The sequence below is a fragment of the Vipera berus genome, assembly GCF_964194415.1.
Source record: "Vipera berus genome assembly, chromosome: 1".
Taxonomy (NCBI): Eukaryota; Metazoa; Chordata; class Lepidosauria; order Squamata; family Viperidae; genus Vipera; species Vipera berus.
Window position 1 is genome coordinate 256,653,506 of NC_138202.1, and position 17,932 is coordinate 256,671,437.

The 17,932-nt window shown below is 37.0% G+C and overlaps 1 protein-coding gene across 1 annotated transcript in view; it reads right to left on the reverse strand.

The window, feature by feature from the left end:
• Positions 1-6,991: 6,991 nt before the first annotated feature.
• Positions 6,992-17,932, reverse strand: part of HDAC2 (histone deacetylase 2) — a 29,343-nt gene continuing 18,402 nt past the window's right edge. The window contains exons 7-14 of the mRNA XM_081313104.1: positions 16,552-16,644; positions 16,362-16,470; positions 14,054-14,194; positions 11,655-11,763; positions 10,939-11,069; positions 10,057-10,212; positions 9,222-9,279; positions 6,992-7,378 (exon numbers count right to left, since the gene is read on the reverse strand). Coding sequence (XP_081169230.1) covers positions 7,348-7,378; positions 9,222-9,279; positions 10,057-10,212; positions 10,939-11,069; positions 11,655-11,763; positions 14,054-14,194; positions 16,362-16,470; positions 16,552-16,644 — 828 coding nt within the window. The 3' untranslated portion in view covers positions 6,992-7,347. The remainder of the gene's footprint in view (positions 7,379-9,221; positions 9,280-10,056; positions 10,213-10,938; positions 11,070-11,654; positions 11,764-14,053; positions 14,195-16,361; positions 16,471-16,551; positions 16,645-17,932) is intronic.

Genomic DNA, 17,932 nt, shown 5'->3' on the forward strand with positions numbered 1-17,932 from the left:
CATACATCTATTTATATATGTTATAATATTCTTCCAAAAAGAAATAAAAAAAAACAGGACCATATCATATAAGTTAATTTACCGGTTTCACTACCAACAGAGAAAATCCCTCCTTTTTGATATATTCTTTGAGAAGTCCAGTAAACTCAGAATGAAACTTTTTTGATGGATTCATTTTAACTTCAAGAATAAAGAAACAGGCCTAACATTTTTAAATACTTAGGTCCATTGTTGTTCAATTATTCTGTATTCCAACTCTTTATTCGTGAAGTCCTAAATATCAATATTTTTCCAATTCTCATATAGTTTTGAAGTTGATTTAATTTAAAAAAAAATCTCTATAAGAATAGCATCTCAGACTTCTTTGAGGCAGCTAAGAAAAAATCAGAATGTGATAAATTAAGACTAAGATGGATGATTTTAGAAGACTGTCTACAATCCCTGAACCAACAAAGAAGTTAATATCTTAGTATCTACAATAATTAACAAGGTGGGCCTTTGATAATTTTTGTGCCCGTGCACAATCTTTTCCTAGTTATAAAATCAATGTTATATCACCCTTGTAAAAAGATATAGGGCATTTAGCAGATTTAAATGATTCATTGTAAACCTTTAATAGTATTGACACCCAATAAATCTTAAGAAATTAATATTACAATTGTTGTGACTTACAATTAATGAACTTCAAGCTTAAAGACATAAGAGTTTGGCTCAATGGTTGCCCTTACAGAGAAGAATACCCACACCCTTTATCCTGAGCTTCATTTTCCTTTCTTGAAGAATTAAGTAAGCATAAATATCCAGCAGCCTGGAACAGAAAGAAGACCATTCCCAAGACTGCACAAAATCACCTCCAATTTTGGATTTACGAAAGAGGCTGGCAGGCATTTAAAATGCTAAGTGCCTGTTGGAAATAAAAACAACAACAACACAGAATTTATCCGACAAAACTGCCTAAACCTAATCAGGAGACTTACTCTTTGCCAGCTGCATGAAGACTAGGAAATTTCATCCATTGGGGTGGGTGGAGGTCCCAAGGGATGGGAATATTTTCCAGTGGAAAAATAATGATGTTATGAGGGATCTTGTAGACAGATTCTATGCTATTTAACATAAATAGTTAATCAGGAACTCAGCCTGGAATATGGATTCAAGTGATGTTTGCTCTGGGTACGTCTGGGAATATTGTTTGTTTAGAAGGGTGGTCCAGCAAGTGAAGATGTTATGCAGGGTTATCCAAAACAAAGAGAGACTGAATGAAGCACAGGGGAATTCCCTTCCAGCTCCAGAAGATTCAATTTTGGAAATAACCGGTGAACGATATCTGAAGCAATTAGAATCTAACACCCACAAGCAAATGTTTGTTATGCTTTTTTATCTCATATTATTTATTCCTTTATCATTTTTTTTTCATTCTATTAAAACTATTTTAAAAGATTTAGTCTTGGAAACCTAGATGATTCTGCTTTCTCCTCTCCAAAAGCTTCATGTGTTGTGTAGCGGGTTCTTTGCAGGCATTGAGCGAGACGGAAGGTTCAAAACAGCAACAGGCTTTATTGAAGGTCAGACATAACAGAAGCAACAAGGGAGCTGCTGCGCAGCTATTTATACGGTTGGCCGATAGGCGGTGACCAATAGGATTCCTGCCCAAAGACCTACTTTGCTGGCTGGAGACAACCAGTCTGGGCCGGCTAGCAACCGTTACAAGCATACATGTGAACTAGCTCTTAGCAGTTGAATTCAAGCAATTAGCAAGCAATGCAACATAAGCAAACACTTACATGTGTAAGAAAAGCCAATACGTTACAGTATGTTTCAGGCTCAGATTGACATATTGTTTGAGTAGCAACAAAATAATAATAAAAAAGTTTCATTCCTCCACAGATACTAATAAATGAAATCTCAGAATGCAGTTGAGATTACAATAGTCAGTCTCACTGACTGTTCTTCAAATTGGCCTGAGACCTTCAGGTTGCTAGCTTTTGTGCTCCTGTTGCTGCTTTATTTCTCTTTCCCCATCAACCAACTCTGGAAAGATCCAAAGGCATGCCTTATTCAGAATTAATTGTTCATTGGCTCTCTGAACAGCCATTGTTTTCTATACATTAAAGGACAACTCTTGCTTGTTTGCTGTTATCTAGTATACTTGCTCAATTAAATTTAAGTCACGCAGTTACACTCAACGATATATGCACAATTCTATAGCTGGCACGATCTGCCTAAAGCAGAGTCTTTCTTTCATTCATTATAAACCTCAGACAACCCTGTTTTGGCTTGTATATTGTGTAGACAAAGATTGATTGATTGATGTTTGGTGCGTTAAACTCAGAGAAAACAGGTTAACTATGTTACTGTAACTATAAGAGACAATTGTGGATACAGATGACTCACAAAGATTGTACCTTATACAGTATATAGAGGAAAAGGGTTCCTTATATATCACAAATAATCATATACTGTAAATGTTACTCAACACTGAAATTTCCCAATTCACTTTCCCTTAATTCTTTTTTCTCTTCCTAGTTTCTAGGCTTTTTATAAAGCACCTACTGGTGCCCATTAAGCTTTTTTTTTAAAAAGCCAAGTGGCTGTATACAAGAGGAGAAATTTAACTATATCTTTCCCATTGCAACTGCTCTGGAATTGTACCATGACTTTTAAAAGCTCATGCATGGAGGATTTTTGGTATCTTATAATATGAATAATGATGCCTTTTCTACATGTAGCCATCAACCAGAAAATAGTCCTTTACAATTAGGTTTTTGAAACATTGCCATTGAAACTACTGAAGAATTTTTAAAACAATTATAATATTATTTCCTTTAGAATAAATATCATTAGAATCCTTGGTGGAGCAGTGGGCTAATGCGTCCTTAAGTAACACCAGCTGCCTGCAATTAGTGCAGGTTCGCATCCCACCAGGCTCAAGGTTGACTCAGCCTTCCATCCTTCCGAGGTAGGTAAAATGAGGACCCAGATTGTTGGGGGCAATTAAGCTGACTTTGTAATAATGCCGCTTGGGGGTGTGTGTGAAAGCCCTAATAAGCAGGCATATACATAGAATGAAGGCTACTGCTAAGCTTGTAAGCCGCCCTGAGTCTTCGGAGAAGGGCGGGATATAAATGGAATTAAAAATAAAATAAAAATTATATACAGTGGTGGGATTCAAATATATGAACAACCGGTTCTCTGTGTGGATGCCGCTTCCGGAAGTTCATTCTGGGCCTGGGCAACAAAAAAATTAGCTACCGGTTCTGCCAAAGTGGAGCAAACTAGCTGAATCCCACCACTGATTATATATGTTTACCTTGTATAAATAAAGGATCAAAAGATGAGTCCACAAATTATATCTGCACCATACATTAAAGCTCCCCTACTGCTGCTCGTATAGCTGCTGTAAAGATAAATGTTATATTATTTTGAATTAAACACCTTGCTTGATCTCTGGAATTTAGAGGAGAGTGAATCTGAACATGGTACTAAATTCTAAAGGTAATTAGTGTTAGACAAGATTATCCCCAGGTGGCCTCTCTGGGACCTCAGATCTTGGGAGTCACTGGTTTTTCTGAGAAGTTGTAGAAAGTGATAATGAAAAGATACCTAGAGCAATGGTAGCAAAAAACAAAGCCAAAATGCATCAAAACAAAATTGTATAATCATATCTGACAGCGTTCCTTGGTGATAATGATAGTGAAACATTTATTTCTCTACACTTACTGAAACTCTCAGAAACCGAAACACTCTCAGAATCAAGGAAGGGCATTTTCCTCCTCACTTACTGCTTCCATTCATGGCTAAGCTGTGTTAAAAGGTAAAGGTAAAGGTTTCCCCGCACATGCGTGCTAGTCGTTTCTGACTCTAGGGGCCGGTGCTCATTTCTGTTTCAAAGCCGAAGAGCCAGCACTTGTCCGAGGACGTCTCCATGGTCATGTGGCCGGCATGACTAGATGCCAAAGGTGCATGGAACGCTGTTACCTTCCCACCGTAGTGGTCCCTATTTTTCTACTTGCATTTTTACGTGCTTTCGAACTGCTAGGTTGGCAGAAGCTGGGACGAGTAACTGATGGCTATTGATATGTACTTCAAAGCTATCTCTATACTTACAGAATAAGAGACCAAGAGTTGGAAGGGAGCTTGGAGGTCATCTAGTCCAACCCCCCTGCTCAGGCAGGAAACTCTATACCATTTCAGACAAATGGCTGTCCAGTCTCTTCTTAAAAATTCCAGTGTTGGAGCACCCACAACCTCTGAAGGCAAGTTGTTCCACTGATTGTTCTGTCAGGAAATTGTTCTGTCAGATGCTTGAAAAATAGGTTGACTCTTCTTTGTGGCAACCCTTTAGATACTGGAACACTGCTATTATGTGACCCCTTGTCCTTCTTTTCACTAGACATACCCAATTCCAGCAACTGTTCCTTATGTTTTAGCCTCCAGTCCCCTAATCATCTTTATTGCTCTTCTCTGTGCTCTTTCTAGAGTCTCAACATCTTTTTTACATTATGGTGGCCAAAACTGGATGTATTCCAAGTGTGTTCTTAACAAGGCATTATAAAGCGGTACTACTTCATGTGATCTTGATTCAATCCCTCTTGATAATGCAGCCTAGGACTGCATTGGCTTTTTTGGCAGCTCTAGGACACTGCTGGCTCATATTTAATTGTCCACTAGGACTCCAAGATCTTGCTCAGTTGGTACTATTGAAGCAGGTACCCCCCCCCCCCCACATGCTATACCTGTGCATGTTTTTTTCTTGCCTGAATGTAGAACCTTATAGAACTTCTCTATATCCATACTTTCCTGGGTAAAGATATGGAAGAACTGTCCAAAAAATACAATGACACTTTTGCAAGTTTCTTTGCAGATAAAATTGCTTGTTTGCTTGGAGTTTGATGCTACTTGGTCAAAGCTGACAAGATAAATGAATATTTGCCTGCAGCGTAGCTCATTTGTGTGCTAGTCCTAGCAATTTAATCAGGAAGAAAATATTGGCATTGAACATCAATGAAAGCTATTCAATGACACTCATTTCTGTCTGCCCGTTGCCAACTCGGATGTCCTGTTCTTGGCATTCACAGGATATATTCTGTGTTAATGCATTATTTACAACCCAGAATATCAATACTGTAGCCAAAAACTCCTGAAGATGGTGAACAGCCAAATGTTAATATTGGCCACTGTATATTTTTGCACCATCTGTGCTGGAGTATGTGCCAATGAGGTTGGACAGACTGATGCAAAGAATTTCCCATAAACAGAAATTTAAATATTACCAAATATTAGAGGGATACTTAACAACATCAACAACTACATTAGTCTTTGGATCTGTTTAAATATAAAACTCTTATCATGCAAGTTATAGAAAATGCTTCAGTATTCATTTTAAAAATAAATATATAAAAACACTTGACATCTGTCTGTGAAATTCTGTACAAATTGTGTATTAATATGCTTAACCACAAGTGCCTGTCTTCAGGAAGAAGCTGTCACGAAAAGACTGAAGTTAGCCAAAGAAAGATCGATAATCCCATTTTTTAAAAATTCTAATTGCTGATGCAATTGGCATCTGCACTGATTTACACGTTGTTGGAAGAGTCTGGTTAGATTTTGAAGGCTGGTTGCTAGAAAATGATTGGCTGCAAAAATTAATAGTAAATTGTGAATCCATATAAATCAACATTTGCTATATCTAAATCGCTGGTCAAAAGGAAAGGAATATATTTCTGACCCACTTCCCATCCAAACTTGTTGGAAACTGGATTTTGAGAATTTCCAAGCTATTAGGATTGGCTTTAGATACGAATGACAGCAATAAACAGAAGTTTAACCTATTGAAAGTGCTCTAAGAAGCTATCAAGGCAATGTAAACTTTATTTTTGAGGCAAATTATATTATTCCTGTGCCTCACAGAGACTCATAACAGTGCCTCTACAATCAAAAGGGTCTCCAAAAATTGCTTTGGATGACACATTGAGTTCAAATAAATTCTTCTCTACATCATCTTTATGTAGTCATTTCTTTTCTTTCGGCAACACAATGAAGCCTTGATTTAATGATTTAATCAATTTAGTGGATTTCAGATGCAACAAACTGAAGTTCCACCTGGGTTTCCCCCAAACAAGGATTTCTGTTGCATCTGAAATAGTCTGGATGAGGCAATTACATTTATCTTAATTTTAAATTAATTCATTGGCACGTGGGACATCAAAATGTGTATTGCAAAGATGATGTAGTTGGGGTCAGGAAGCAAATGCTCTATAATGTGTGAATGATATATTTCTGAATATAACAGACATTCAGAAATAGCAATCTATTCTCCCAGTGATGTGTTAAAATGAGGATTTGTTATACTTTCTCCTTACTGAAATCAGTTTTAAATGAACAAACAAATAACCTACAGTTAAACCAATTGCTAAAGTAACTGTTTTTAGCTCATGTTTTGCTGGATTTGGAAGAGGAACCAGAACAATGGATTTCATTGTGATTTTATCAACTATTGTTTTTGTGCAGAAATAAGATGTCAGTTATTTCAACTATGCCTCAAACAATCCTATCAATAAAGATGCTACTTCTGGTTTGTAAAAGGACCATGGCGCAGGCCATATTTAGATGTTGTTATATCTGGAATGCTCACCTGATTTGCCACTCCCCCCCCCACAAGATCGTCAGCAGAAAGATATTGGTCTACAGCTGTATTGTGTATTCTTCCACATAAGCAAAGACTCATTGATTTAGGGAAATAGAAAACAAACAAACAAAAAACCCTTTCCCATGTTGCTACCAGAAAATAGATAAAAAGAGTTCCATGAATTACTGTGTATTCATACATCTTTGGACCTAAGTGCACAATTGCAATTATTTTAAAGCCGGGGCATAACCAAAAATATTTTTCACCAAACTCAACTCAATTTCAAGATTAATCAGTTTTTTTTCACAACAGTAGTGTGATATATACATTTGTATATACTAGGTAATAATAGACAAATCAGCCAAGTACAGTTTGTTTGTTTTTTAATAAAGATATAATTACAAAAAGGGGATAAAATCAATCCGGGAAAAGGGAAATTTTAATAGATAAGTTTAGACGTTTAACTACATCTTAACTCACATCCATTTTAAATAGTATTACATAAATCCTGGTGGAAGGAACAAATTTTGTATCATAATTGGGGAATTCACAATACAAGTTGCCAAAAATCAAAACACAGTTGTTTGAAAATAAATATGCTCCATGCCAAATTCTACTAAATGAAAATAAAATGTCTCTTCCAGTACGAAAAACTTCTCTTAATATTTTTTTTCCCATTATAGTATTGGGTCCTTTGACTGACAGACTGCAAGGCTTTGTGTTCAAGGATTGCTTAGCTGTTCTGATTTTGTGCTGGGGGGGCAGAAAGAAAAGAATTATTAGTGTAGGTCACGTGTTAATATTGTGTTCACATTATGCAAAAAGTGCAGTCCAGAATCTGAATGCAGGCTATAAACCTCCTTTTTGTGCTTTCAAGAGCTCCACAAATAGCTTAGGCTGAAAGCTGGGCTCATTTTTTGATTTTGGAGAACTTTTATAGGGCAATGTGGGTGCTTTAAGCTTGGCATCTATTTCACCTTTAGCATTGGTCACGCTGGTGAATGATCTCTGGTGGGCTCGGGACAGGGGTTGTTCCTCTGTCCTAGTCCTATTAGATCTCTCAACGGCTTTCGATACCATCGACCATGGTATCCTACTGCGGCGTCTCAGGGGGTTGGGAGTGGGAGGCACCGTTTTGTGGTGGTTCTCCTCCTATCTCCTGGGCCGCTCGCAGTCGGTGTTGACGGGAGGGCAGAGGTCTGCCCCGAGGCCTCTCGTTTGTGGAGTTCTTCAGGGGTCGGTTCTCTCGCCCCTCCTGTTCAACATCTATATGAAGCCGCTGGGCGAGATCATTCGTGGTTTTGGGGTGGGGTATCATCAGTACGCTGATGATACCCAACTTTTTTTCTCCACCCCGAACCAACCCAGCAATGCCCTCGCCGTGATGGCCCGTTGCCTGGAAGCGGTCCGGGTCTGGATGGGGAGAAACAGGCTTCGTCTCAATCCTGCCAAGACTGAGTGGCTGTGCATCCCGGCATCTCGGGTCAACCAGACTATTCCATCTCTAAAGATGGGGGGTGTTACCCCCCGTTGATAGGGCTCGCAACTTGGGCGTCCTCCTGGATTCATGGCTCAATTTTGAAGATCATATAGGAGCCGTGACCAGGGGGGCTTTTGCCCAGGTTCGCCTGGTGCGCCAGTTGCGACCCTACCTGGACCGAGATGCCCTACGCAGTCACTCATGCGCTCGTGACCTCCCGTTTAGACTACTGCAACGCTCTCTACATGGGGCTGCCCTTGAGGACCACCCGGAGGCTTCAGCTGGTGCAGAATGCGGCTGCGCGAGTCGTGATGGGGGTCCCCCGATACTCCCATGTAACACCTCTACTCCGCGAGCTGCATTGGCTTCCGGTTGCCCTTCGGGTGAGATTCAAGGTGCTAGTGATGACCTATAAAGCCCTAAATGGTGAGGGTCCGGGATATCTGAGGGAACACCTGCTGCCAGCATCAAGCTCCCTTTGTCCAGCGCGCTCCCACAGGGAGGGTCTTCTTAGGATGCCGCCGGTTAAAGATTGCCGGCGGGTAACACCCAGGGATAGGGCCTTCTCAGTGGGCGCGCCTGCCCTTTGGAACCAGCTGCCCGCGGAGCTTAGGACTGCCCCCGACCTCTGTTCATTCCGCCGGGACCTGAAGACCTGACTCTTCGAGCTCTCTGGCCCAGGCTGAGAATTTTTAATTTTTAATTTTAACTGGGGTTTTTATTTTCTCTCAGGGTTTCATTTAATCTTTTTTAATTGTTTTAACTTTTGTTTGGATTTTCTTTTAAATACCCTGTAAACCGCCCTGAGTCCTTCGGGAAAGGGCGGTATATAAATCTAAATAAATAAATATATGCCCCCTGGATGCTAGCAGAAAGATAGAGGGAGAGAGGTGGATGCTATGCAAACCAGGAAAAGACTCTAAAAGTCTTTTAGAGTCTTTCTTTAGAGCAGACATGTCAAACACAAGGCCTCACCCATTCAAGCATACACTATAAACAAATGTAATTGTTACCAATACAGAATTATTGTCATTTATAAGGAGTAGCAAGTAGATAATTAACATTTCAATAACATTTTAAAAGCAGACATAGAATTTTCAGATGGAATATACTTACCCTTTGGTATCTACTTTCTCAGTACTGTTATCTTTAGATTTGTCTTCTTCTTTAATTTCTAGAAATAAAAAGCAGCAATCTGTATAAACAGTATAAACAGTTATGTGATGAAGAAATAATCTTCATTCAGTTTAACAGAACTCCCAGGTAAATAAATATGATTACAGCTCACATAAAAAATGAAACTGCACCTCTGAAATTAGCTATCAATTTCACAATCAAATTATATGCATTGGGGATAATCTAGAAAATATGGCAGTTCACCTTAATATGTACTATTTACAGCATTGCAAAATTTTTGTAACCTAAGCAAAACTTATGTATTTTTGCATCCCTACTCTTGACCCAGGAAGACAGCACTGCAGTTACTTTGGTTGAAGTCATAAAGTATGTGAGCTTAGCTGGATATTATCATAAAAAGTTTTCTTCGTTCAATCAGATGAACAATGGAGGATTTCAAAGGGAAGAGACAATTAAGTTCTGTAATCCCATGGTTATTTTTTGTTGTTTTTTTGAGCTCCACACATGACTAGGGGCCTGAAGGATAGTTATTTTGTATTCATTTTAATTTTGCACAGCTTTGCACATGGGACAACTTTCCAGGAAGCAGGTAAAACAGGATCCAAGACCATATTCTTATTCTTGCAAATATGAGCATAACTCTATCTGAATGTGTGGTGGTTTAAGAGAATGGATAATGTGGCTCTATGCCTAGTCCAATTGTCTAGCATTTATTTATTCAGTTGAACAATTGAAAGGGGCTATAATTATATGCCAAAGTGAATCTGGTATAGTTAGCTTAATGGAAAGTGTGTTTAATTTAGCACTGACTTACCTGCTTTTTTGTCTTCTGCCTCTTTTTTGTCTTCTTCTAAGCGTGCCTTCTTTGCTCCTTTCTTATGATCTGTAACATTTCTGCGTCCACCTTCTCCTTCATCTTCAGAATCAGAAAATTCTTCATCACAGGCTATCCTCTTATCAGAAGCACGAACTAGAATTAATATGGAAATGTTAAAAAGAGATTATTCCAAGATCTTTCATATCTCTTCAAAATGTTACCTGATGACATAAAGGCTGTTCAGCAATGACAAAAGTATTTAACAACAACAAAAAGGCATGGTGACCTGATACCTACTGATGTAGATAAATTCAGTTGCCTTATACTCAGTGGTGCTGTTATAGTTTTTATGTTCAGGCTATCTCAGAAGGTTTGAACAAACTGAATGAATTTTTAATACATTACTATTATAAATTGATAAGGTACTTGTAATCTGTTCTCCCATGAAGCCTCATTTGCATAATCACCCTCCATCCCTATTTAAATTTTATATCAGTTAAGCCACTCCATGCATTTGATGAAATCAGCTGCAACTCATAAAGCTTATGTCGTTTAATAAGATTTATTGATCTTAAAAGGTGCTACCAAACACTGATTTGGGGTAACTATGGAACAAATGACTGTAAAAAGAAACAAAATTATGGGAACGCATTTAAACCAAGCTGTGACATCTAATTAAAAAAGCAGTTATTTATTTATATCCATTCACAAGCAATTACAAAAAAGCAAGGTGACTTTTTCTTCAAAAAAAAGCAACTGCACTAGGGTAACAAGGATTGTGGTTTAATTATTTTCTCCTCAAAAACTGGAAGCAAAATCCAAAAAGTCACAGCCAACATTTAAGGCAAATTGCTTAGATTACATATAAAATTTACTTACTAGAAATACGTTTGTCTGGGTCTTCACCATCTTCATCACCACTGTCTTCATGAACAGCATCTTCTGGAATAGCTTGCATCTGTACACCAGGAGCATGGGGCAGCATGCGCAAGTTCTCAAATAAACGCTGCCTGCAAAGGAAACAGTTTACTATGAAACAACTTTGTCTCTGTCTTAAGTATCAAGAATATTAACTTCCTGGTTACAAGAAACTACTTATAGGAAAGTAAGTTATATGGCAATAGGACTATGGCCAACAGAAATTCACAGAAAAAACATGACCAATGTAACAAATGGGTCTTCTGTAATCACAAATATACCTGCATTAGTGTTCACACAATTTTAATACAATTGAACAATTATCCTGTTTTCAATGTAAACTTACTAAAAATTGTTACTGTAACTTCACAGTGATAACATATTCCAGTTTTCAAAACAATATGCAAGCTACCAACGTTAATGATAAAAATGGTTTCTGAGACTTATCACAGTTTACTTTTTAAGCAAAAATGCTATTAATATAGGTAGTTTAGAATAGGAAGTTAAATTTCTTCTGAATTACTAAATGGATAAACTGTCAGTTTTCATTTTCTACACTATTTAAGACCCCAGATGTAATTAGCAAACCCATTCTTTACCTTCTGATTATTTAATAAAATATTTACAAATTTTCACAGCATTATTATCTTTATTAAAAATAGGACATTAATACTTACTTAATCTTTTCCATATATTCTGGAGTGTTCTGATTTGTCATGTTTGATGGGCTTATATGCAGTTTGAAATCTGGTCCAAAGTACTCAAAGTAATCATTATATGGCAATTCTGTGAAAACAAAATTAAGATATAACTTTATTTTTACTGCTGAATTCCATTAGCAGTCTTACAGATCCATACTAGTATATTTGAAAATATTACTATAAAATTTTTTCAGTTATCAAAATAACAAATACAATGATTTATTCTAGGAGAAATATAAGTAAAAGATTATGGTTCAAAATTATGGTTTGATTCCAATATTGTTACGTTATGTACATGCAGAATACTTATATTCTATAAAATAAAAATAAAAATAGGGTCTGTATTGTCACAGGAAGTGATTTTCTTTGGTCGTGTTTTTGTTTCAATGTTTGACACCTAGAATTTTGGAATGTATTGATTTAAACACGAAATATATGTATTCAAAGCTGTGCAAATACAAGGTACGATATAAAAGTTCTTCAAAAGAGGTGCTTCCAAACATACATCTCTTTTGAACTACTAAAGCTTGAAAGAATGAATCTGTATTGTACACGCCTGAAAAGACTTGTTTAAATAATTTAATTAAAATATTTACTTCAAAAATTTGAAATAAGTGTTTTATACATAGTACCACACATAATAATTTTTATGTAGCGGTTAAAAGTGCTGGAGTGAAAAGCTGGGAGGATAGCAGTGTTAATTCTGACTGAGGCATGGAACTCAGCCAGGTGACCAAGTCAGTCATTCCCCGAGAAAGAAGGCACTGGCCAACCACATCTGAAAATGTTATCAAGAAAACTGGATCGACATTTCTATATACTGGCTGAAAGGACTAAACAATTTATTTAAATCACTGTCTAAAGTTAAACAATTTACGAATATACTTACATACAGGGTTTTATGTGTTTTATTTATTTTTAATATTATTAAAATTATTTTTAATAAGTATGTTTTATCAACTGCTGCATTCAAGAAAAATCAGTTGAACTTTTACTTTTTAATAATTATTCAACCACAAGTAGAAATTTCAGTAGGCAAGTAATAGTTACCAAAAAAATGTCTCTCTTAGTCAACAAAGGGATACATTGTAATAGGATAAGTCTTATGATAATATGCTCACACAAACATATCAAAATACTAAGGATGCTTTTTAAACACTGCAAAATCCACTGGATTCAAAGGGGGAAATAAGCACATTGACATTTTGTTTGGGAATATATTATAAATACATATTACTTTAAGATAGAACATCCCCCACTTTCATCAAAAAAACATCCTTAACCTATAATTGTAACAATTACAAGTTACAGTTACACTGTATATTTTAGTGTACAGTATAAACATTACACTGAAAATTGAAGCATGTTTCCAGAGAGTGAGATCACTGAGAGCAAACAGACAACAAATAAAGATTAACAGGAGTTGGAAGAGATGGAAGAATAAGGAAGGTGCAGGCGAAGCACTGCTTTTTCCATAATATGGGAGAGAGAGAGGTCAGCCCAACAAGACAGACCAGGCTGAAAAGTTAACACCACAAAGGTCAGGACTACTTTTATTGTAACAACTATAGTAACAGAATCTTTCAAGTATGAATTCCTGCACTTTTAACTATGTGCAAATTAGGAAGGGGCTGGTTTGAGATGGTTTTTTGGCCCAGGCGCAAGCCCTTCTTATCTGCTCCTTGCCTTGATTAGCAGCTCTTCCTCTTGTCCTTCACTGCCCTCTACAAAACATCACCAACATTATCCAAACCCACCATCCTTTTGATTCATATGGGAATTAATGGTATGGATAAAAGAGATCTTGAAAAAAATCTTTGGAGATTACAAAGCCTTCAGTTAGAAGATAAAAGGAACTGGGAGTGTAAATATTGCTTTTGCCAGTATCTCCAATTGAGGGTCATAGCCCAAGAAGAGAACAAGATCCTGGAAGGTAATAACTAGCTACAGAAATGATGCTTGGATTCTACAATAGTGTATGTTACTTTCAGGAAGGACTCAAGGGAAGAGATGAACATAGAAAGTTATGGGGACAGTAACTCTGAAGGATCCTTTGCCAGTCCTTTCTGGACAGCACGAAGTAAAATGAAAATGTTGAGTGTAGCAAGAATCAAATATGTAACCACGTTTTGGAGCCAAGAAACCAAAACACAAGAGGGAGAAGCAGGTTTAGAATAGGGTCTGAAAATTTTTGCAGGAAATTAGAACCGTAGGGCTTTTGGGTGGTGCCACTCAAAATCACAATGTTTGTATACAGAAATGTACAAAATTCTTGCTAAAATCAGGATTTTGTTAAGACAGAGAAAAGTCTAAGTGACTTACAGTAATTATAATTTAGATTAATAGGCAATCTGCACTTTTAGTATAATATTTACCATTAGGAATTTCGCAGTCTAAGGCAACAGCAGTCTCATAAGTCCAACATCGAGCAACATTGCGTATGGTGTACCCACCTCCTCCAAGCATCAAAAGAGGCAAGTTGAAAGTCTTTACAACTTCCACACATTTGGCATGACCTGCCAGAAGTTATGGACATTTAAAAAGAAAATATGCAGTTATAAAAGGCACACATATTTAATATGAAGATTACCAATTAAGGGTTTTCTTTATTGGAAACTCATAACTAAACATAGCATATCTGAAATGACAGAAAAATAAAGTGGGGTGAAGCATATATCACTTCAGTTTTAAAATACAGATAATCCAAAATTAACTTGAGCAATACTATTATGATTAACCAAAATGTTTTAAGATATTTTGCATTAATGCATTGAGCTACTTGTATGTAAATTTTTACAGATTTAAAAGAAAAGGCACAGAACTGCCCACAATTAAGTCTAATGAATGATTCTGTAAGAACTATGTTCCATTAATGGAAAAACTTGTTAAACATCAGCAACTTTAGATTAACATGTTACATTTAAGGAAAGGCTGCTAGAAAATCCAGGAATATTCGGGTCATTGTATGAGATATTTCCTTTCCTTAAAAAAAAACAAAAAACAGAATGCTCACAGATGACAAAAAAAGCAATGGAAGCAGGCCCAATGTCCACCTTTCTGTTGGTTTCCCAACACTTTCCTTTTTGGAAGCTGGTAGGGAGTGTCAGAACAGGCAGTACAGCAACACAGCAGTAACAAAGTGGCCACAACTTTGCCAAATTTCAATCTCTTGAGAGCCATGGATTTTAGACTCATTCTCTATGTTAGCCCATTCGAGATATGTTGATCCAAAATCTGTTGCCCTATCGTGCACTGTTTTACTCAAAGTTTATAAACAACCAAATAGACACAAAAGTCTTAGTAGTATATTAGACTAGGGCTTTTCAACTTTTTCACCCATTGTACCACTTTTAGGATATGGCAACATCCGAGTACCACCAGTCGCCTAGCAAGGTGTCAAAAACTTGATGACAAAAAAAAAAAGAGAGGAAAAAAGTGATGAAGTACAGGTAGTCCTCGACTTACAACAGTTCACTCAGTGACTGTCCGAAGTTACAATGGCACTGAAAAAAGTGCCCAAGCCACAGCCAAGTAAGACACCTGCCTGCCCACCTGGCGGCACTTTTCCTCCTGTCCAAGGTTCATTGTTAAGTATTTCTGTTGAGGATTGGCAGCAGGGGTGGGGTGGGGGGTTGGTTTTTATTCCCCCTGTCTGCTGAGTGGTTGCAGCAGGTATTGGTCACTTCACATGACCCTGGGACACTGTGACCATCATAAATATGAATCAGTTGCCAAGCATCGGAATGTAAATCACAAGACCCTGGAGATGCTGCAACATTCCAGCTGATCGGTGCTTCTTCTGGGCTCAGCGGAAGCGCCAGGATCAGCGCCGAGCTCTAGTTGGAGCCTGACACTGATCCTGGCGCTTCCACTGAGCTCTGACAGCCCTGCAGCTCCAGCCATGTCTTGCTCAGGCTTATGCGGTGCTGCCACCGGTTCAGCTCATTCCCAGTGGGGAAGTCAGAAAAACTGCAAGTCTAAGGCCAGTAGGCAGGTAACTGTCACAGAATATTGTGCAGCAGTCACAACTTCCCTAAATTTCATTCCCCTTGTAGTCATGTGTCCTAGATTTCAAATGCATTCTATAAATTAGCCCATTTGAAATAACGTGGTTCAAAAACTGATGCCCTATGCTGCCCCATTTTGCCTAGTTAAAGATTATGGAAACAAGGGTTTTAGATTCTTCTGCATGTTTATGTATATCTGTTTCTTCATGTGCCATTTGAGAAGCAAGACCTACATCAGTGTATTATATTTGAAAATGCTAAAATGGAACAGCTTTTTAAAATTATTCCTTTAACTGCATGCATGAACAAATGTCAATAATAGGCATTTGAAGTTTTAGTGGGTGATACAAATTTTCTTAGAGGACCCATTAATTTCATATACACATCACAATTTAACCCTAAGTTATTTAATTACTATTTTTACTTCAGCATGAATGAATAAATACTTTGAAATTATCCCACCGAAATTCAACAGTTATATATATACTGCTACATAACCATTACAAAATACAGCTAAAATGAAAGGGTTTGGGCTTGTTTAGAATTGGAAACCCATTGTAAGTCATAATGCTGAATTCTTCAGCCAATTAAAGCTCATAAAACATTTCCACCAAAAATTTCGAATGTTTTCAAGAATATGCAGCCGTGATGCTTCTGTAATGCTTTGTTCCCTTACCTTTAACCGTAAGATTAAAACATCCCAGTCGATCGCCAGAGAGTGAATCTGCCCCACATTGCAATACTACTGCACTAGGTTGGTACATTTCCATCACTTTAGATATAATCTATAAAAAAGCAGGAATGATGGTAAACCTTTTATTCAATGCTACAACACCGATTTTAAAAGATGTTTTGAATGTACTCACTGGTTTAAATATTTGTCCATAAGACTCATCATCTATTCCATCTCTCATTGGAAAGTTAACTGCATAGTATTTGCCTTTTCCAGCTCCGATGTCCTATAAGAAAAGCACGAATAGTCAAGGAGAGAAAACAGAAAGATATGCTGCGTTTCATTCCAGATCAACACTGACCGTTACAAGTGATTTAAAAATATTGCTTCTATATTGTAGCATGTGAGAAATATTAAATAAAAAATACAATTTATACCAAAACTTTACATGAGGTTTTTCATACAGTATAAAACATTTGATATGTGCAAAAATGTTCAAAAGAAATATGTTCAGAGAAACAGGCTATAGACATGTGACAATACAGAAGAATCAGACCCAGAAGCAAATTTAGGATGTAATTTATCTGAGCAAAGCATGATTTGGAGTCACTGTACACGGTAAAATACAGTGTCTTTTACCAGGAATGAGGATGGCATAAAATATAGATATACAGGCAGTTTAGATTTTATGAAACAACCAATTACCTGGGAATAGGATGTAAAGCCATGGGTCTGCTCTGTCAGATCCGTAAAGTCACATGCTATTTTATCTACAAGAAATGTGCCACATTTCACTAAGACACAAAAATAATGTTCTTTTATGTTCATTCCTTTGTATTTTTATATAAATTCTAAATCCTTCATTCAGTAATTTTAACAGCTACACTCCTATAAACAATGAGTTACTATTCATATTCTCCAGAATCAAGTTACTCTTTATTTCCAGTAGAAAGCCTAATAATGCAAAAACAACAGAGCAAACTCAGAATGGTCAACTTCTCAAAAAGCTTTTGTTTTAAGCATTACTGTCCCACGTCCAAACTTTCCTATTTTTTTATGTAGGTTATTGAAAAAGTGGAGCAGACTCCCCTAGAGGAAACAGATCATTTGGACGTGTTCCTTTGGATTTAGGCCAGGACCTATGAAATTGGCTGCTTTGGTGGCTGATGTTTGCTGTGACCTTTCAGATCTTGTTAGAATTCTCAATGGTTTTTCATACTATCAACTAACCCTTTTTGTGGTAGGCATTCAATAGTACTATATTCTTAATTATGTGATTTCTTCTCAAAATCACTGGTGTTTAGCATGAAGCAATAGTACCATCTTGTGGTCAGACAAATTGAAAAAAGTTTCTTACAGTTATTAAACTATTGAATTTAATTCCTATTAAAAAGGTAAAAGGAAAGGAATTCTACCTTTAAAAAGAAAAAAATGATATTAGTGTAAACATCAAATCCATTATTAGTCTTAACATTTAATAACATCAAAAATCACCTGGTTTCTCTAATCTCAGAACACAGCCTTATGATACTAAAGATTCAGCCAATCTGAAATTGGCAAAATAAGAATATGCC